This window comes from Gymnoscopelus braueri, assembly GCF_963280865.1.
Source record: "Gymnoscopelus braueri genome assembly, chromosome: 22".
NCBI classification, from domain to species: domain Eukaryota; kingdom Metazoa; phylum Chordata; class Actinopteri; order Myctophiformes; family Myctophidae; genus Gymnoscopelus; species Gymnoscopelus braueri.
In genome coordinates this window covers 38,084,875-38,106,369 of record NC_137624.1, presented here as the reverse complement: position 1 = coordinate 38,106,369, position 21,495 = coordinate 38,084,875, and the positions used below count along the sequence as shown (strand labels likewise).

The window sequence follows — 21,495 nt, the reverse complement described above, 5'->3', positions numbered from 1 at the left end:
TCTTAATATCACGCTTGTCAGTTTCTATGATCAAACTTATCCCTGTCTGTCTGTCTGTCTGTCTGTCTGTCTGTCTGTCTGTCTGTCTGTCTGTCTGTCTGTCTGTCTGTCTGTCTGTCTGTCCCATAGACCCACAGGGACCCAGAGACCAGAAAGGCCTACCTCTGCTACAAGCTCCTCCCCTCCACACCACCAAATCAATATAAGCCACACCCACTCCAATACTGGCCCCGCACAAGGTAAATAACTAAGGCCATGTGTCCAAGTGTTTTTCCCCCAGCTGAAGACAGGGGGAAAACAGCCAATAATTTGATGACCGGCAGAGTCTCCTGTAGTCTCCTACTGGAAACATTAGCAACTTTCCGCCGGTCGTCAAATTATCGGCTTAGGAATGTGACAAAAACAAAAACATCTCCATGAATTCAAGGCTTCATGGGGTGTGTAATTGATAGAAAATAAGTAATTTTTGGGGAGAGCTACTCCTTCAATGACCTGACGCCTCGTTCTCTCTCCTCCTAGACCCGGCCCTCTCCCATCCCTCGGCCGTAACGCGTCGAGACAGACAGCGGAACACGGATCGCCAACGTGTCGTCAGCGCCTCCAACCTCGCGGCATCCGTGGGCCTGCCGTGCCCCTTCTCTCCCCCCCCTGGCGGCGGTGGCGGTGCCAACTCCGAGTGGCGCGCCAGCGAGAGACTGAGCCAAGCGAACCTGGACGCCATCGCCTTCCCATGTTCACCGCGGACAAGCACGGCGGAGGGCGATGACGGCCGCGGTTTCGGAAAAGATGTTTACGGTGCCGTTAGCAGGTACAACGAGGCTGGCAGGGAGGCTGCCTCCTCTCCTGCTGTTGGTGGTGGTGATAGTGACAGCAGTGCTAATGGAGCTAGCGCGTTCAGTGCTAATGGAGCTAGCGCGTTCAGTCCTAATGGAGCTAGCGCGTTCAGTCCTAATGGAGCTAGCGCGTTCAGTGCTAATGGAGCTAGCGCGTTCAGTGCTAATGGAGCTAGCGTGTTCAGTGCTAATGGAGCTAGCGCGTTCAGTGCTATTGGAGCTAGCGCGTTCAGTGCCGGACCGGAGAACCCAGAAACGGAGACGAGGCTGAACGTTCACGCCAAACAGAGGTTGAGTGACCCCGGGAATGTTGACACTCGGAGGGAATTTCGCGGGGATAGACTGCTCAGTTTTGACAGGGGGAACGAAGGGCGTTGTGAGGAAGAAGTGGCCCAGGCGCCGTCGCCCCAGGACCATTCCCCACGACGCAGCGTTTCCCCGCCTTCCCTCTATTCCGACCACCACCAGCGCCTCCCGTCTCTGCGTATTTCCGAGTCGAGCCTCTCTGGCTCAGCCGGCCTATCGCATCCCACGGAGCCCTGCTGTGTAGGCCAATCGCAGGAGAGCTTTGACGAGGTGTTCTTTGAAGGTTCCGGCCCTCCTGTGCCGCCGCCGTCTCCTCTTCCTCCACCTCCTCCTCCACCAGTCAGAGACACAGACATCACAGAGGACGACGTCCCACCTCCTCCGCCCCCTCCTCCTCCTCCTCCCGCCCCATGCCAGCTGGTGCATGACGTTGGGCCGGCATTCAGTGACAGGTATGGTTAGGAGCGGTGATTCTCAACTGTTTTCATTTAAATCTGTACACTGTGAGTTATAGACCCTAATCTGTGACTTATAGACCCGTAAGGGAGCCAGTCGGTTCAATCATTTGTTTGGGGACCCCTTGGAACCCCCTGAAGGACACCTGGGGGTCCCCGGACCCCGCGTTGCGAACCAATGATTTAGAGACCGACCGATGCCAGAATATTTTTGAAGCCTTTTATAACAACACAAATCTTGTATGTACATATTAATTTGGGGGTCCTTGACATGAAAAGGTTTGAGAACCACTGACTTAACTCTCTCTCTCTCTCTCTCTCTCTCTCTCTCTCTCTCTCTCTCTCTCTCTCTCTCTCTCTCTCTCTCTCTCTCATCTTCTCCTCCCCTCTCTCCTCCTTCCCCTCCTGTCTAAATCAGTTGTGAGTGCATTGATGACCTGGAGCCTTCAGAAAGGAGACCTTCCGTCCATTCCCCTTCGTCGCGGCCTTCGTCGTCGTCCTCTTCCTCCTTCTCTCCCTCCTCCCCTGTGGTCAGCGTCCTCCTCCTCCCCCCGGCCTCCCCTCAACCCCTGCTCTCCCCTTCGACACCCATCATCATCACCTCCTCCTCCTCCTCCTTCTCCTCCTCCACCGTCACACCTCCTCCCAGCCCAGGCTCCGAGGAGGACAGAGAGAGCGTGGGTCTCCTCCGGTACCTCCCCTTGCCCAGGAGAGAGAGGTCTTCAGAGGAGCTGCGAGTGGAGGCGCTGGCCCGTCAGCTGGTGAGTATAGCTATAGGGACAAGGGTTGGAAGAAGTACTCACATTTTTTACTTAACCCTTTAAGACCTGAGGCGATTCTTAAAAAAACTGTTTTTGGAAAAAAATCTAAAAAAAAAATGTTTTCAAGATTTTTCAAAAATAGCAGATATACAAGCTCATAGCGCGGCACCGCTATGAGCTTGTATATCTGCTATTTTTGAATAGCCTAAAGAAATCTAAAAGTGACACAAATGCGTTCCAGGTCTTAATGGGTTAAAGGGCAAGACCACTTTGGTAGAGGTTTAGGTTGTGTAGTTACCTTGCCATGATGTAACTCCAAAGGTGGACAATAAATAAAAAATATTTGCTGAATTGATGATTCAAAATATGCTCCTTGTTGACTTACATTGTACGGTGAAACAGCTCTCAAAGTCACTATTTTAGCACATAAACGAACACAAACAAAGCTGATTCAGACAATATAGAACATCACCAAACCCAGTACTGTTTATTTTTTTTAATACAAATTCTTCCTGCTGATTTTACTATGTGAAGATCCGGATCTGCGGATCCAGTCCGGGTTTTCTTTATAAAAATAGCTAAATCAACAGGAAGTTGACATTTTTATGAAAAGTCTGAATCAACTTTGTTTGCGTTTATGTGCTAAAAGAGTGACTTTGAGAGCTGTTTTACCGTACAATGTAAGTCAATGAAGAGCAAATTTCGAATTAACAATTTCTAATCACTGGAGCAATTATTTTTTAATTTCTTGTCCACCTTTGGAGTTACATCATGGCAAGGTAACTACACAACCCAAGCTCTACCAAAGTGGTCTTGCCCTTTAACCCATCAAGACCTGAGGGCGAGTCTACAAATGCCTTCTAAATCAGTAGTTCTCATACTTTCATGATTTAAAAAGAAAAAAATCTAAAATAGCAGATGTACAAGCTTGCAGCGTGGCACAAAGTGATGCGCTGTGAGCTTGTATATCTCCTATTTTTGAATAGCCAACGCTAAAATCTAAAATGACACAGATGCTTTCCAGGTAGGACAAACTTGCACAGCGTAAAAAATACGTTGCTAAATACTGAAACTAAGCCTTTTCACAAAATTTCAAAACTAAACTAAACTAGCAAACCGGCTTTAAAAACTGAAATTGAAAACATAAGTTCAAAACTAAAATGAACTAACTATAACAACAACGTTGACACCTATAGGTGTTGAGGGAGCCTTCTCTGGCCCCCGTCCTGGACACCTGGGCTGGCAAGAGCACCCTGGACCTCATGGAGGAACTGTTCCCCAGCAGCGGATTGGCTGGGAGGTCGGCATGGCAACGCAGGGGCAGCAGCCAATTGGATGACAGGTAATAATGACATGACATTGGCTACCTCTAAGGATAATGCTGTTGCTTTCATCGTTAAGCCTAATCCGGGTGAATCAAAATGCTAAATATCTTAAACATAGTGTCTTTACTGTTGGTTGCTTCACTTGCTTGTATCTTTAGGGTTAGAAGAGCTTTTCTGAAACATCACTCACTTGTTATATGGTGCTTTAAAAGCACCATGACGTAGCAATTTAACATAGCAATGATTGCCATGGGAATACGGAGCCCTTTAACACTTATTTTAACCACTTAAAGGAGTAGTTCACCCAAATAATTACTTATTTTCTATCAATTACACACCCCATGAAGCCTTAACCCATTGAGACCTGAAGCCGATTCTACATGTCTCCTAAATCTCAACAGTTTTCTGAAAAACGTATGTTTCTATATCAGTGGTGCTCAATCTTTTTCATGTCCAGGACAGAAGCTAAGATTTAAGTTAAAAATGTTCGCTTTAAAAGTATATATATTCAAAGATTTGCAAACATTTTCACGATTTTTCAAAAATAGCAGATCTACAAGCTCGTAGCGCGGCACTCGGTGCCGCGCTATGAGCTTGTATATCTGCTATTTTTGAATAGCTCAAAGTGTAAAATTATGCTTTTTAGCTCAAATCTAAAAATGGCACAGTTCCAGGTCTTAATGGGTTAAATTCATGGAGATTTTTTGGTTTTTGTCGCATTTCCAAGCCAATAGAGATTATGCGCGTGACATCATTGTACCTGGAAGTTATGCAGGAACGCCTACTGAGTGGCAAAAAAACAACTTTCTTGCCTTGACAGCCCCATACATCCAAACAGAAAAGTCCTTTCTGATTGTATCAAACGACGTTAAACTCACCAACATGGCAGCTGTACGGAAAGCTTGAATTATCCTCTTTCTATCTGCAAAGTTTTTGATTCATAAAAATACACCGTAGACATGTTATGAGATACTTTGTGTCAATACATTCCGTGCAGGTGGTTATTTTTCTAAGTGTCAGAGTTTGGAAGCGCTCGTTTTCAATAACGTAACGTCCTGCTGCCTCCTGCATTATATGTGACATTTAGAAACAGGTGGTTTCGCAGGACCGTTGAGTGATTTCCAACGAGCGCTTCCAAACTCCACAATGCTCCATGCTGCTCATTGCTTTGGCACTCAGTCTAGATGTTTCTATGAAGTCAATGAAAGTAGCTACCCCGGGTGGTGGCACTTTCAATGTTAAATTCCAATATGGCCGCCGTGTGAATATGGTCTATGGAGTCTCCTACTGGAGAAAATAGCAGAAAATAGTGAGCTTCATGTCGAAGCTTTCCCCATAACAGAAAATACACAAGTATAGAGCCCTGAGTGTTTTAAGTGGTTAACAAAAAAAAAGTACCACTTACATCACCTTCATCTACATGGAAAACTGAAAGTATAGAGAGAGAGAGAGGAGGAGGGGAGGAGATAAGTCCATGTTGTTGTTGGGATGTCCTTGAGGAACATTCTCATTAGTGGACGTGTGTTTATCTGACCCTCCTTAAATCAAAAGGAACATTCTTTGCAGACATCATCTGTTCACCAGGGTTTCATTTGTAAAAAAAAACAGATGGGAGGAGGGGGGGGCATTTTCTTATCCACTTAGTTAACCCATGAAGACCTGAGGCCGATTAAAAATAAAATCTTTTTTTTTATATAAAAGATATCTCAAAATATTTTGTCCCAGGGACCCCCAGAATCAAAAATTTTAGTTACAAGTGTTTGCTTTAAAAAATATGTATTCAAAGATTAGGTAGATTATTTCCACGATTCTTCAAAGATTGCTGATCTACAAGCTCATAGCGCGGCACTCGGTGCCGCACTATGAGCTTGTAGATCTGCTATTTTTGAATAGCCAAAGAAATCTAAAATGACACAGATGCGTTCCCGGTCTTAACGGGTTAATGTACTTGATCATACTACATCAAAAGTAGCACAAGACCCACAAGCTCGAAATGTGGCGCAAAGCGACACGTTTTGAGTTTTGGGCCATCTGCTACTTTTGTTTCCACAATATATTCTTCTTTGAATGGCAAAATCTAAAGTAAAATCCTAGGTGTTTTTCTAACTCTGCCTCTCAGAGGTAAAATAACGCTCAGGATTATAACAGCGTAGATGACACTGGTGTGGACTGTAGACATGTTGGTAACCCTGAAGAAATGGAAGAGCTCTCTGCAAAACATGAACAATACCGCCGACTGGTGGCCAGTCCTGGCGTAACAGACACTGGCTTGTTTTGATTGATTGATTGATGTAGTTTATTTAGTAAGACATGAGAATAGTACATGACAGTACATAACAGTACATGGAAGTACGAATTCACAATACAAGGTCTACTAAACTACTAACTCTCATTAAGCATGCAGCTTGTTTAAGATGAGAACCCCATGCACTCAAATCATGATGACATATAAGAGATAGACAGATATACACACTACTATACAGAATGTCATACAATCAGCTTTCAGGTTACTGGTATGAAGAGAGAAAAAAATATATAAATACAAAAGAGGAAAATGAAGGGGGGGTAGGGGGGGTAGAGAACAGAGTTGATCTTTAAGATGCCTTCATTGCCTTGTGAAGAAGATTTTCGGGGTTTCTTAGGGGTCCATCTGTCTGTCTCTGTCTCTCTCTCTCTCTCTCTCTCTCTCTCTCTCTCTCTCTCTCTCTCTCTCTCTCTCTCTCTCTCTCTCTCTCTCTCTTGATGGTTGCTTTCCTTATCCTACTTGCTATGTAAAGCTGTCATCATATAGAACATTTAATTACAGATGTGACTACATATTTTATTGAGCAAATTTTTACATCGGGCTAAAAAGTTTGGGAACCACGGTTCTAGATGGCTTGGCGTTCGTCTTCCCGACATTCTATCACAGGGTTTCTCAAAGTGGGTCCAGTGGCACCCTAGGGTGCCGTGACGCCAGTCCAGGGGTGCCGCAGAATACTTTGATAATATTTGGAATTCATCAATATCACTTCAGTTTACCCACTTAGACCCTCTATGCTTAGTAAAACAGACCTGAGTTACACTGTATGAGTTATTTTCCCATCTACCCCAACTCTCTCCACCAAAAATAGCAGATCTACAAGCTTGTTGTGACACGTTGTGACACGTTGTGAGCTTCTAGATCGGCTATTTTTGGTGAACGTTACCCCAGACTAGGGATGCTGGGGTTTAAGTGGTTAAACGTCAAGTATAAAGTTATTTTCAGTCTGTTCTAATGGAAACGGATATTCCTCTGTGACATACTGTATCATAGGGGGAAGGATTTGCATATTTTATGTAGCGTAATATGACCATAAAAGTAACAGTGTAATTTCAGGGATGCCATGGATGAAAACGTTATTTACAGGGGTGCCCTGAGTCAAAAAAGGTTGAGAACCACTGTTCTATCAGACCTGATGTTGGGAAACAGAGTTGTAAACGGTGTTAATCCCTCTGTAGAATCCAAGACGGTGTCTACTTTGACGGCCATGCTCACAGTCCAGTTGCAGAGCGAGGTTTGGAGACAGATCTGGACGAGGAGGAGAAAGATCTTAACGCACAGAAGGTAAGATCACTTTCATCGACAACTTCAAAGGAACCACTTCAGCTAAATTTCAACCTTATTAAGTGTGCCTGCCATGCAATGGCAGTGGCACACTTGTTGCATTCCGCCATATTTAATAATCCAGATATCTATGTCGCCACAAAAGTTTGCCGGACCGTACAGGCCGCACGATTTACACTACCGCAACAATAAATACATCAAAACGTGCGGCCAGTTCGGGAATCGTGTGCTCGGAAGTGAATTTCCGTCACGCGTTACCATGGCGACGTTATTAGCCAAAAACTGTGAAACTCCGCCCCTTTTGGCCGCACGTACCGCGAAAAAAGTTTCTCCTCCCACACGGTTTACTCGTTAGTGCCAATGTATACATCAAAACGTGCGGGACGACCGTCCCACTTACCGCATTACTTTTCTCACCGTTTCACGTTACCATGGCGACGTTATAGGCGAAACAACGTAGCCACGCCCCCTTTTCAGTCCAAAATTCAGACTTTTTCTACAAACCTACCCTTCATCATCATCATCCTCATCTAGGATGATGATGTAATGAACCTTTTACATTGAAATGGACCACGATCTCTTCTCCTCTCATCGGTCACATGGCCAATTCCCCGATAAATTTTTTTTTTTTTTTTTTTTTTTTTACACCAAAACACTCTCTGAGGGGTATGCAGCTCAATGGTCCAAGTCGGACTTGGACCTCTTGACTTCCAGTTTGAAAAGTGCCCAAAATGTTCCGAAACTTTGCCTACCCCCCCTAAATAGGGGTCTGCGAACACATGTGTCACAACAGGAAGTGGATTTATCACTTCCGGTTTTGAAAAGTGCCCGAAATGCTCCAAAACTTCGCCTACCCCCCCTAAATAGGCGTCTGCAAACAAATGTATAATGGTAATTTTTTGCGTCAGACCTTCAGAAGTGGGTGAAACAAGCACTTGAAACCATTTGAGTAATTGTTTATATATTAAAATAAATTATTAGATTTTTTTCAAACATTGTTTTAGATGCCCATTTTTACCTTAAATTTTTCGTTTTTTAAATTTTCCTTTTCTGAGTTTCGGTAAATTTTTTATTGATTTTATAATCATTATTTTGCTGTTTTTTTCTTGACTTTTTTGGCCGCCCGAGGGGACCAAAATGCTACTCCTCCCACACGGTTGTCACGGCCCCGCCAATGTATACATCAAAAAGTGCGCAACGACCGGGCCAACCAGGCTATTACTTTTTTCACCGTTTCGTGGTACCACGGCGAAGTTATAGGCAAAACCCTCAGCCAACGCAGGCACACTTAAATTTTCGTAGGAAATTTGTTTCTAGTCTTCTATTGGTTCTCACTAATGCTCATTATTAGATGCTACCATTTATGTCTGCTCAGTGCTCACTGTCTCAGAGGAGGGCTATTGACAGTTCAGAAACAGTTTTGTATGTATCTATGAAATTCTTTTGAATTTGAACTGTTTGAATTGGTTTATACTTCATGAAATAAAACAAATAATTAAAAACTAAATGTAGGAAAGGTAATATAAAGGGAAATTCACTCGCGACCCACGAAAATGTGGCCCGCGGCCCACAAATGGGTCCTGACCTAATTGATCCAGGGTCTCTCAGGACTTGTTTTCTCATCTCAGTGCCGTTCCCCCTCATGTCCACCAGATGGAGCTGTGTGAGGCGCTGCGGCTGAACATGGCCGGCCTCCGGGAGGAGAAGGATGCTCTGACAGAGGAGCAGAGGAGCCACCAGACCCTGGGGTCCAGTCTGGACGCCCTGGTCCAGGAGCGCTGCAAAGCCAACGAGAGAGACAAGTACCGCACGTTCATAGGTAAGTGGAACGCTATAATACAGTGGTTATATAACAGGGCTGTCACGATTATGTCCCATTTCAGAAGTTCAAAATGCATAAAAAATCTTTTGAAAATAGCCGATCTACAAGCTCACAATGCGTCGCGATGTGACGCATTGTGAGCTTGTAGATCTGCTATTTTCAAATGGCCGAAATGTATATAGGGCTGAAGTGGTTAATGTATGTTTTGTAATAGTAGTCAAAATCTACAGAGTAACTAGTAACTCAAGTTTTCAAATAATTGTAGTGGAGTAAAAGTACAATATTTGCCTCTGAGATGTAGTGGAGTAGAAGTAAAAGTTTTGGTAATTGGAAATACTAACGTAAAGTACAAATACCTCAAATTGTACTTAAGTACAATACTTGAGTACATGTACTTAGTTACTTTACACCACTGACTGGGATGTGCCAAACATAACACAACGTAAATATACAGTAAAGTGATGATGGTGGTTTGTGTTGTACTCTTTTAGGAGACCTGGAGAAGATCGTCAACTTGTTACTGTCGTTGTGTGGTCGTCTGGCTCGGATAGATAGAGCTCTGTCAGCTCTAGACACACAGGAACACTCACAGGACAACACTGACGAGAAGGTGAGGGAATGAATACACCTGAAGTATATATGTCTTCCTTTCTGTCTGTCTCCCTGGCTGCTTGTCTGTCTGTCTGTCTGTCTGTCTGTCTGTCTGTCTGTCTGTCTGTCTGTCTGTCTGTCTGTCTGTCTGTCTGTCTGTCTGTCTGTCTGTCTGTCTGTCTCCCTGGCTGCTTGTCTGTCTGTCGCCATGGATTCATGAAGTTCTCAGTCGCCACGACTGATTTCATTTGATGTCTGATGTCATTTGGATTCCATAGGAGCCAGCATGTCTTCTATGGCGGTGGTTCTCAACCTCTTTTAGGCCGCGACCCCCCAAAATAATCATATTTAAACTGGGGACCCCCAAAGATCATGTGGTTGAGAACCACTGTTCTATGGAAGCGCGTTGCGCAGCTTCAAGCTCTACAAACTACTATCTACCAGAAAGAAAAGAAAAACACCATTACTGCATAAAATGTAATGAACAAACTATACTATAAAAACTGGTCAAACATTGACCAAATTGTCAAATAATATGAGAAAGAAGCAAACATTGTGAAAATAGCAGATCGGCTATTTTCACAATATCTATCTGTGGATCCGTGGAGTCAAACTATATGTAATGCCTCAACTCCTACAATTCCAAGTGCTTGTCAGGGTGGGGGGCTCCCCCAGTTCAAATATGATTATTTTAGGGGGTCGCGGCCTGAAAAGGTTTAAAAAGTGATTATTACATATTTTCTCTGTCGCTCTGTCAGGATTCCCTCCATCAGAAGAGGAGTCAGCTGATCAGTCAGACGGAGGACGCCCGGGAGCTGAAGGAGAACCTGGAGCGGCGGCAGCGCGTAGTCCACTCCATCCTGTCCACCTGCCTCGCCGCCCCGCGCCTCCGTGACTACCGCCAGTTCGTCCGCGCCAAACCCTCGCTCCTGATTCGCCAGCGGCACCTGGACGACCTCGCCAGGCAGGGGGAGGAGCTCCTGGCGCGACTGTCCGAGAGTCTGCCGCCGCCAGAACTGTCGTCGTCTTGGAATTCCGGCGGCTGGTCGGCGGAGCGCCCTTTGATATCGTCCAGTCCGATCGACCACCAGCACCACCACCATCATCATCATCCGTTACCTTCGTCGCTGCTTCCTGGTTTGGCTCCAGGCCACGCCCACTCGGTCCGTTCCACCACCACTGTGACGTCGCTGTGATGCTGCTATAGGGGGCGCTAATGGACTACGTAGAACTGACAAACTATTTCCCCCCCCCCTCCGCTCTGAAGAAAACACGTTACGTTCTGAATTTTTACATGAAGGATTCTTTAAAAGCAGGGTGACCTCTAGAGTCATCACTTCCAACACAATAGACAAAAGTCCTTGTTAATGTGCCTCGACCTTTAAACACGCAACGCCTGATTTGTACCTCGTCGTATGACGCAGTGAGCTTTCTTCACCGTACGCCACCGGCTTCTTCTTCTTTCGTGTATCATCGTCAAATGTCCAACTCAGTGTCGTCGTGTAGCCACGCCTTCGTCTCTGGTCCCACTTGGAAGAGTCCGGCCCACCGGCATATACAACAGAGTATATCAATTAAAATAGGCCTCGGCCATTTCTGAGAACCTTTGCCCATAATGCCATGCCCAAAATAGGGACACCAGGGCGAATGTGTTTTTGAAGCTTGCATGTTTGTTACTCCAGCTTGAAAACACATTTTAATGAGGAAATTGTAATGAGGAATGTTCCACCGTATGCCACTGCCACCGAGAGCTACGTACTTCATACTTAATCGTACAACCGCTCGCCGAAGATATGATGCTCAATCGCCTTTTCAGTTCAAAATCCTTTTTTGGCGAGTGGTACGGTCATATGAAGAAGTAGAGATTGATATTGTCTACACACCATAATTCAGAGCTCACAATTAGTTCCCTCTGACTTATTTAGCTGTTGCTCTTTATTTTAACTGAGGCCTTTCTCTCTAGATGGCTGGCTTCTTTTATTTATTGTTTTTTAACGGACCGGACATGCCTGGAACATTCCCTGCAACGACGAGAGCTGAAAGCAAAAGAAGAAGAAGCTTCAAGCGTTTTTTCAACGTGTCTCACTGCAGCAACACTAGACCCTTTTACATTAACCCATTCAGACCTGAGGCTAAGCCTTCTACAAATGCCTTCTAAATCAGTAGTTATCAAACCTTTTCATGTCAAGGACCACCAAATTGATATATATATCTGAAAATGTTTTGTGCCAGGGACCCCCAAGAAGAGATTTCCAAACATTTTCAATATTTTTCAGAAAATGTTCAAAAATAGCAGATGCACAAAGCTCGCAGCGCAGCACGAAGTGACGTGCTTGTGAGCTTGTATATCTGCTGTTTTTGAGTGTACCAGTGTTCTAAAATCTAAAAAGACACACGGATGCTTTCCCGGTTTTAAGGGGATAAAAGGACATGTCCATGTGAGCCAAATGTTCATGTTGTTCCAAAATAAAGCAGTGACTACAAAAGTAGGATAACTGAGGAAAAGTATCACTGTTACACCAGTGGTGTCTTCTCCCGACATAAAACCTGTTGTTATGAAATCTTAACCACTTAGTTCACCCATTTTTTCGCCTTCCAAATGTTTGTCCTATTATGTCATGCCCAGAATAGGGACGACGCTAGGGTTCATGTGGTTAACGCCAGTCATGAGCCAGTGTTGCCAGATCTTGCGAGATAATAAGCAACCAGGTCTAATGAAAACAAGCCCAGAAGAAGCGACTATTACTATATAGGCCACGTGAGCTCTTTAAACCTATATGCGTCGGCTAGTTGAAAATAGCCGATCTACAAGCTCGCAGTGTGTTGCGTTGTGAGCTTGTAGATCGGCTATTTTCAACCAAATCTTGAAAAAAAAAAACATTTAGAATATTTTTCTAAATATTATAACACAAATCTGGTACAGGGTGGTCCCTGGTACAAAATATTTGTAGATGGGGGGGGGGGGTCCGTGGACAGATACATGTTAATTTGGGGGTCCGTGACTTTTAAATGTTTGAGAACCACTGGTTTAAACAACACTAGGAAACAAGCCCAAATGAGCAACGACACTTTAGAATGAAGCCCAAAAAAAAACGCAACCCGCAAACTACCAATATTTACGAGCGACTTTAACAGAAAGAAACATCCCAAAGTCGCTTATAATAAGCAGACATGGCAACGCCGGTCGCGACGTACAGCGTGGCCTTTCCAAAAACACACACAAGTAGTCACCTTTGTTTGTGTTTGTAGGCCAGTGGTAACAGATCTTTTATAAACCCAAGTCTTTGACTCTAGCACTGAGAGATAGGCCTACTGCCAGGATGACTCTCTCTCTCTAAAAACACAATGGATTTAGGCTGCCGTTGTTATATCACACTCACACTAAATTGTATCCTGCCTTGTGACTGTTTAGTATTTCTCAAGAGATTATAGCACTTTTAGCAGTTTGTGCCTTCTGAAGGTGGGGTTTAAACTGGGCCACTTTGTTGAACGATCTTATTTTATATCTATCGGGGAGCGCATCTGTGTCATTTAAATATATCTTTGGCTATTCAAAAATAGCAGACATACAAGCTCATAGCACGGCACCGAGTGCCGCGCTATGAGCTTGTAGATCTGCTATTTCTTTGAAAAATCGTGACAATTTGTGCAAATCTTTGAATATGTATATATATATATATATATATATATATATATATATATTTTGGGGGCTTTTATGCCTTTATAGATACGACAATAGACTGAGAGGAAATTGGGAGCGAGATGGGGAGCGACACGCAGCAAAGGTCATCGGGAACGGGACTCGAACCCGCGACGCGCTGTCAGGCTGGCATTGCAGCCTAGGGTGCCTGAACCGCCCGCCACACTGCGGCCCAGGCCTGAATATATCTATTTTTTAAAAGTGAACATTCGTAACTCAAATCTTTGCTTCTTTTTAAGATGGGGGTCCGTGGCCAAAAACATATATATATATATATATACAAAGATTTGCACAAATCTTCATGATAAAAAAGACAAATAACAGATCTACAAGCTCATAGCACTCGCGCTATGAGGCTTGTTGATCTGCTATTTTTGAATAGCCAAAGTATAAAACAATGGTTATGGCTAAGATGACACAGATGTGTTCCCGGATTGAACGGATTAAGATGAAGGTGTCTTTTCTGTTGGCCCGACGGGTCATTGGACATGATGTTAGGCTTTTAGTTTAACAGCAATTCCCAACCTTTTCTGGATCAGGGGCCCACTTGAAAATCGTGAAAGTGTTACCGTAAGTGGTCAGATGGGTGGGCCGCGTGCGTTTTAATTTTCATGTTTTGTTTTAATCATCAATCGATCGATGGATCAATGGAACCAATGTAGTGTACACGCACGTTAAGTTCCTATTCGTCGGTATCCAAATGATCCTCAAGGTTTTAAAAGAAAAAATACAATGTCGTTTTCTAACATACGTTTTCTTTTTTTTAATATTAATGATATATTATCATTAACATCGTAAATGTTTTGCCAATTATTTGGGGGCCGGCCCACTTAAGGCAGCTTTCCACCGCACCGATTTTGGGGGCGACTCGGCGTCGGAAAGCGTTGGAAAGCGCCTGCCGCCGACAAGTTGTCCGTCGGGTCGGACCTCTTTCGATCCGACTCAGAGAAAGCGAGCATGTTCAGTCTTTGGGCCGGTAGAGCCGTGGGGTAGAGAAGAAGGGGGGAGAGAGAGAGGGGTAAAGGTTTGGACCGAGCTGGCTTCGGTGTTGCCAGATTCCGTGAGAGAAACAGGCGACCAGGTCTACGAAAACAAGTCCTAAAGAAGCGACCAGTTTCACCACTTGAGCCCTATTATAGCAGCTATTTTCAAAAGGAATCTTGAAAGCCAGCCCAAATAAGCAACTACACTTCAGAAACCAGCCCAAACAAAAGCAACCAGCAACTATGAATATTTACAAGCGACTTTACACGAAAATAAGCCCAGAGTCGCTTATAATAAGCAGACCTGGCAACACTGGCAGGAGGCCAGCCTGCCAGCTATAACGCATTAGCACAACAATGTGCACATCGGCCGACAGTTTGTGCTGAACGAAATGCCAACTTTTGCCAACAGACTACCAGTCTGTTGTAGTCTGAAGTAGTCTGTTTGGTGGAGAGTGACCTCTACCCTCACGGCGGTTGGTAATGACTGCTTTTAGTGTGTGGATCACTGTAATGCAACGTCATTTTGTTCTTCCTGAGTCTAACATCCTACCTCTGACGTCTTTCCCCCTTTTATTCTCCATTGGACTCTCAAAAAAAGAAAAAAAAGAAGCATAAATATACATTTTGCCTTAGCAATACATTGGAAAACATAATCATGCCTTTATGTCCAGCCTCACAAAAGTGAGCCCAGCCCTGAAAGGTGTGCCATGTCAAAACATGAAGGTGTGCAAATTGAAATGTCTGTGCTCCAAAGATTTTCACTGAATATCATTGTAAAGCAGCTCATAATATACAGTCTGTGGATTTTCACACAACAAAAGTCATGATGGTTTTTAATGTTGTTTTCACGTTTTGTCCAAGTGTTACCCAAAATGCACAACAGTTGCACAATGCTGTGCTGTAATAGAGAATATATATTAAAACAGTTAAAACTGTGTGTTTTTTTTCTCCCCACATCTTTAGCTTGTTAATTGCAAATGTTTCTAGCACATTGGTGTGTGAATTATGCGTTACACATGTAACGCCCGTAGTTATTGACAGTGGTGTAAAGTAACGAAGTAACGAAGTACTCAAGTACTGTACTTAAGTACAATTTTGAGGTATTTTTACTTTACTGGAGTATTTTCAAATCTCAGTACTTTTACTTCTACTCCACTACATCTCAGAGGCAAATATTGTATTTTTACTCCACTACAATTATTTGAAAACTTTAGTTACTAGTTACTTTGATTATTATTACAAAACATGCATTAACCACTTCAGCCCTATATACATTTCGGCCATTTGAAAATAGCCGATCTACAAGCTCACAATGCTTTTATGAAAATTATTCTTCTGCCCCTAACACATATACATGCAGAGTCATTTTTGGGCGGTGAAACTGCCCCTATATGTGAGGTTTGGATATTTGCACCCCCCAATCCTGCGCTGTGATTGGCCACCAGTGTACCCCCCTAACCCTGCACCGTGATTGGCCAATCACAGTCTATTCAGGACTGTGATTGGCTAGTGAAACATGACACATGTGCATAGCCCTATAAATAGGACTATGCACTTAAAAAAACACATTTATGGGTTTTTTAAAGTTAGGGGTGTACAATGGTTGGTCCAATATTACTTTTCTTTAAGTGAACTTCCATCACTGTGATGACCACTGTGACCACACCACCCACTTCACACTGGGTGTGATTTATTTATGAAACCTTGCAGTATGGTAGACTCGAGGTCATTCCAAATATCCAGAAGCCCTAGAAGCATACCCTATTTTATCATTAATTTTAATGGAACCATAATGTACTAAACATATCTTGACAATTTAAGAAAGACTTAAAACTAACGATTGAAAACATAAGGTGTTTATGAAAATGTTTACTAAGGTAATGAAATGAAGTGTAAAGTCCGGCCAAAATCTTGTTAGCTTGTAATTAACCCATTCACTGCCACAGACTATTTCGACTACTTTTTTCGTGTTTCCACTGGATGGCGCTCTTCGCTATCACATGAGTGACTATTTCATCCCCAGATGCACGCAGAACCAGGGAGATCACGTGATCCCAAGATTTACTGCTCCATTCACTTCCTGGTTAACGTATTTGGAATTCACCTGGATTTCGCCTCCTGTGTTTTACTATGTGTTTTTGGCGAGACACGCTGTTTTCAACGGCCTGTAACAAGCGAACGGGGAGGTCGTGATGACATTTTATTTTTCCGCGGAAGCACAGTGAAACACACCCCGTGATTACCAGAGAAGAATATTCTGTGACTACTTGAAAAGGTGAGAAAATCAAAATAATCGCTGGCAGTGGATGATTAATTTATTAATTTATTCTGGCAGTGAATGAGTCCGTTCCAGGAGGACGTCTGAATTCTTTGTGACTGGAAGTATAGGTGGGGTTGTTTCTTGGCCCTGGGGTGAGTGCCCATCACTGTTGTTGTAGGGGGACTATTGAGTTGGTACAGGGTGCTGGAACTCACAGGGTGATGTACTGTAAAGAGGTCAACATCCTGGGGATGTTGAAGCGTTTGGACAAGAAGTCTACCATGATGCCAACACACCACATAGAGCAGTGGTTCTCAAACTTTTTCATGTCAAGGACCCCCAACTTGACACTTATTAGCCCGCGGACCCCCATTTCAAAAGATATGCCAGGGAAGAGAAGATTTTTAAGAGAAGATTTTTTTATGGCTCTAGCAGTGATTCTCAACCATTTTAATTTCAAGGACCCCCAGTTTGACATGCATTAGGGCTACAGACCCCCATTTAATGGCATTTCTATCACTTGGACCGCAATTTATATTGTAAAATCTATGTCAATTTAACTCTGAGAGTGTACAAATGGAACCAAATGGACCCGTTAGGGTCCATTTGGTTCCATTTGTACACTCTCAGAGTTACAGACCCATAAGGGTCCATTTGGTGCCTAATCTATCATTTAACTGGGGACCCCCTGGAACTCCCTCAAGGACCCCTGGGGGTCCCTGGACCCCACTTTGAGAACCAATGACATAGAGGACCCCCTCAACCTTTTTACATACATTTTTTCACCCAATTTACTTATTCTCCTCATGTTCTTCTAGGGTTCTGTTGCTGCCCACCCCCACCGATGGTCTGGGGAGGGTGAAGTTCCACATGCTTTTCACCTCCCACTCCTCCACCCCCATTTCACTCACCAGCACCTTCATGCTGATTGTCTACAACACCCCTCTGACCCCCCCCCCTCCTCAGAAAAAAAGAAAAAGAAAAAAATAATGACAGTAGTGTCCGCGCAATGGAATACTTTAGTGCAATTACAGTATTTTACTGCCAATATTCAAGGTATTTATTTTTACTTGACTGATTATTATTTTTATATATTTACATTACACATTTATTTTTTTGTATGATTTATTTTACTCTTTTAGGTTGGTACGTGGAGTGGTGCTGCCAAAGTAAGTTTAGTTGTTTTTATATGCAAGGACAATACATCCTATATACATCTAATCTAATCTCATCTAATGTGATGTAATCAAATCCAATCTCGTCCCTCTCCTCCACCGCCCTCTCTCCTTCAAACATATAGTAAAAAAAAAAAATATGTAAAACTTCATGCACAAATAACAAAGCTGTGCAACAGGGTCAGTACAGTCCTTTCAAGGGGGTTCGACATTGAGTCTGTTCCAGAAAAGCAACTGATTGTTGTCTTCAACAGTACCCACCATTGAACCCATTGTTGTCCCAATTACACATTGGCATGTGCTCCCCGTCCCTCTTGATTTGGAGCTGGTGATACAGCACGGCCGACCTGAGGATCATGGCCTTGGTTCGCCTCTGGAAGTCCTTTCCCATTTGGAGGGACCTCTCGAAGGTGGTGCTTCTCTGATCCACGTCCCGGGCGTACAGGACCTTGCTGTGGGAGTCGATGCGCGCGTTGATTTGTCCCTCCAGTATGAGCTGAGTGAGTTCGTTCTCCAGAGATGGCACCGTGGTGTTGAAGGCCTGAGCCATCTTGGTCATGTCCGCCGACACGTACGGGCTGAAGTACTGTATCAGAGCTTTGTTCCTGATCAGCGTGTACAGCGCTCTGACGTGAGGGGCCAGATACATGTCCAGCATGAGGTTGTCCTTCATCTCGTCCAGCAGCTTGAGACAGGAGGCGTACTTGGACTCGTAGAACTTAAAGATGACGTCGAGGACCTGGGGCTCCAGCTCTAGAAACAATTTGAAGGAGCTGCTGTTGATGATGTCCCGTTGGAGCTCCTGTCTGTCGAACGATGCCAGCGCACACAAGCCTCCATAAACAGCCACGTTGTTGCCAGAGAGCACCTCTGGGTAGTCACAGTGGTCAAAGGAGGCCTGCAGGAAGCACCTGGCGGCCGCTTTGTACTTTCGAGAGTGCAGCTCCGACAGGCCACCGGCACATTTCAGCTTGGTCAGGACCGCTTGGTGGTTTTGACTGTCCCGTTGTTCCCCTTTTCGGTCGGCTATTTCCGGCGTGGACTCTGCTTTGCCGATGAAGCTCAGCACATGGACCCAGTTGTTGCAGTAAACGTTGACCTTGATGACGTTGAGGTACATGTTAATGATGTGCTTTTCGCTGGTCACGTAGTCTTTGGCTTTGGGGTAAGACTTGAGCGCCTGGGGGAGGTCGCCGCAGTCGAGGTAATGGTCCACCAGGTCGTCGTAGACTTCGCCCATGCTCTCCTTGGTGTCTCTTTGGTTTCCCTTCTTGAGGTCGCTGGCCAGCTTCGCCAGTTTCTCCAGTTTATGCGTGGCGTTCTTCCTGGCAGCTTCGATCCAGGCCGTGTCCAGAGGAGGGGCGTCCGCCACTCCTGAGGGGACTCCCTGAACCTCGCGGTTGGACTCTGCGAGTTTGCGGTGGATCTCCTCGTACGCAGCCACATTCATCGTCTTCTGGACGAAGACCAGCGCCATCTTGAGCGCCTCGACGCGGAGCAGGGGACAGCATCCAGCGACGAACTGGAGCCTCTTGATTCTCATCAGGCCACTGTAGCTGGATGCATACTGCTCCAAGTCCAGGGTTGGGTTCTCTACGACATAGTTGGTGTCTGGAGCATTATTCTCTTGGTCGTCCTGGGTGTCCATGTCCATCTGCATTGGATCCATGGCCCCGTGAAAGCCGTTCATGGGGGAGTACATTGTTAGACTTTAGACGGTATGATTCTCTAGTACTCGTTCAGCTCCACCAAGTGGCACACAGCGATACACAGTGATATATATATATGGCCTCCCACGTGGTGACGTATGCAGTGACATATGAGCCATACGTCACTGCCACGTCAGTGCTGTGTCATCATTGCCACGCCTTGTTTAGGGGGGAGAATAGACAATAGGCAAAGACGTCATTGCACATTGCATTCTGGGTAGCGGTCGCCACTTTCCCTGGTATATTAGTCCAGTGGTTCTCAACCTTTTCAGGCCGCGACCCCCAAAAATAATCACATTTGAACTGGGTTGGGGACCCCCCAAAATAATCATATTGGAACTGGGGGCCCCCCACCCTGACAGGCACTTGGAATTGTAGAAGTTGAGGCATTACATTTAGTTTGACTCGGTTCCACAGATAAATATTGTGAAAATAGCCTTGTAGATTGGCTATTTTCAAAAGTTTCACATCCATGAATTGAGTACGTGGGGATCTCATTTGAAACAAGCCATTGCGGCTTTTATGAGCGATCCATTATAGTTGAACTTGTATTGTAAACTGTACTTCCATGTGCTTTCTCTCTGCAATCTTCTGAATAAAGTATTCAATCAATCAATCAATCAATCAATCAATCAATCAATCTTATATTATTTGACAATTTGGCCAATGTTTGACCAGTTTTTATAGTATAGTTATTGGTATTTTTTCTTTCTAGTATTAAAAAGGTTTTAAAAGTCCTTAAATTGTCACTTAACTGTCATGTGGGGACCGCCCTGGGGGTCCCGACCCACAGGTTGAGAACCACTGCATTAGTGTACGTATGTTCATGTGGCCGCATAACCACATAAACACACAACAACAAACCTCACAGAACGGACAGAGGTCTCAGACTTAATGTGGCCAGTCTATGACGTCAGTCATCTGTTACATCAGTACTATGTCATCACAGTACCGTACTATGACGTCACATTGGTCATGTCCATATTTGGGCAAGGTTTAAACAAATTCTAAACAAGGGGAATCATTTCGGAGGCGCACGGCGCCGGAGGTTCCGGTCGTGCGCTCCGGCCGCCTGATGACGTAAAGTTATTTCAACTCCATCAGATCAGAAACCCGAAAATGGTATTAATCCCATTGTACATATTGGGGATATTGAACGTTTACTCCACTATAATTATTTGAAAACTTTAGTTTCTAGTCACTTTGTAGATTTTGATTATTATTGCAAAACCACTGCAGACCTAATATACTTTGGCAATTTGAAAATAGACGATCTACAAGCTCACAACTGGGGGAGCCAGGTTGGTGCCTTGTATGGTTTCCTCCGCCATCGGTGTATGAATGGGTGAATGTAATGCACAATCTATGTAAAGCGCTTTGGAGAAAAGCGCTGTATAAGTGCACCATTTACCATTTACTTACAACGCAAAGGATTTTTTTTCGACGCCTTGGCGTCAGCTAATGGGGATCCATTCAATCAGGGCCGGCCGCTGCTATAAGCAATATAAGCGGTCGCTTAGGGCCACAAGCACTAATTTTTACTTTCATATTGTAATTATGTCATGTATCTCCTATCCAACAACTACCGTTATTATTTTAGTATGCAATAAAAGATGACAATGATTTTATAATGGGGGTGTTTGGGGTGGGGGGCCACCAAAAAAAATCTTGCTTAGGGCCACGAAAATCCTAGGGCCGGCCCTGCATTCAATAAACAATAAACAATAAACAATAAACAATATACATTTTATACATTTGAAAACCTGTGAAAAGGGACCTTCTGCATATTGAGTGCTTTTGGTACTTTAAGTATATTTTGGTGCCAATACTTTTGTACTTTTACAAAAAAAAAATGTTTTGACTATTTGTACAATAGGGTATTGATACTTTTACTTAAGTAAAACATTTGAGTACTTCTTCCATCACTGTGTATTTTGAAGACAGCATTCTCTGAACTAAAAAAAAGTATAGATGACCAAATCAATC

At 44.1% G+C, this 21,495-nt stretch overlaps 2 protein-coding genes across 6 annotated transcripts in view; one reads left to right on the top strand and one right to left on the bottom strand.

Annotated features, from left to right (window-relative positions):
- Positions 1-15,300, top strand: part of shroom3 (shroom family member 3) — an 85,733-nt gene extending 70,433 nt beyond the window's left edge. For 4 of the 5 annotated variants that reach the window (XM_080419063.1, XM_080419062.1, XM_080419064.1 and 1 more), the window contains 8 exons: positions 130-239; positions 520-1,591; positions 2,013-2,355; positions 3,552-3,697; positions 7,161-7,266; positions 8,920-9,085; positions 9,580-9,698; positions 10,438-15,300. In XM_080419063.1, coding sequence (XP_080275189.1) covers positions 130-239; positions 520-1,591; positions 2,013-2,355; positions 3,552-3,697; positions 7,161-7,266; positions 8,920-9,085; positions 9,580-9,698; positions 10,438-10,875 — 2,500 coding nt within the window. In that variant the 3' untranslated portion in view covers positions 10,876-15,300. The remainder of the gene's footprint in view (positions 1-129; positions 240-519; positions 1,592-2,012; positions 2,356-3,551; positions 3,698-7,160; positions 7,267-8,919; positions 9,086-9,579; positions 9,699-10,437) is intronic. The other variant, XR_013932484.1, reaches the window with a different exon arrangement.
- Positions 15,301-18,047: 2,747 nt separating this feature from the next.
- Positions 18,048-19,460, bottom strand: LOC308078238 (COP9 signalosome complex subunit 1-like; the record flags this gene model as incomplete). Its single annotated transcript, XM_080419358.1, has 1 exon — positions 18,048-19,460. One exon carries the CDS (start codon positions 19,458-19,460, stop codon positions 18,048-18,050), a length of 1,413 nt encoding a protein of 470 aa, XP_080275484.1.
- Positions 19,461-21,495: the final 2,035 nt, after the last annotated feature.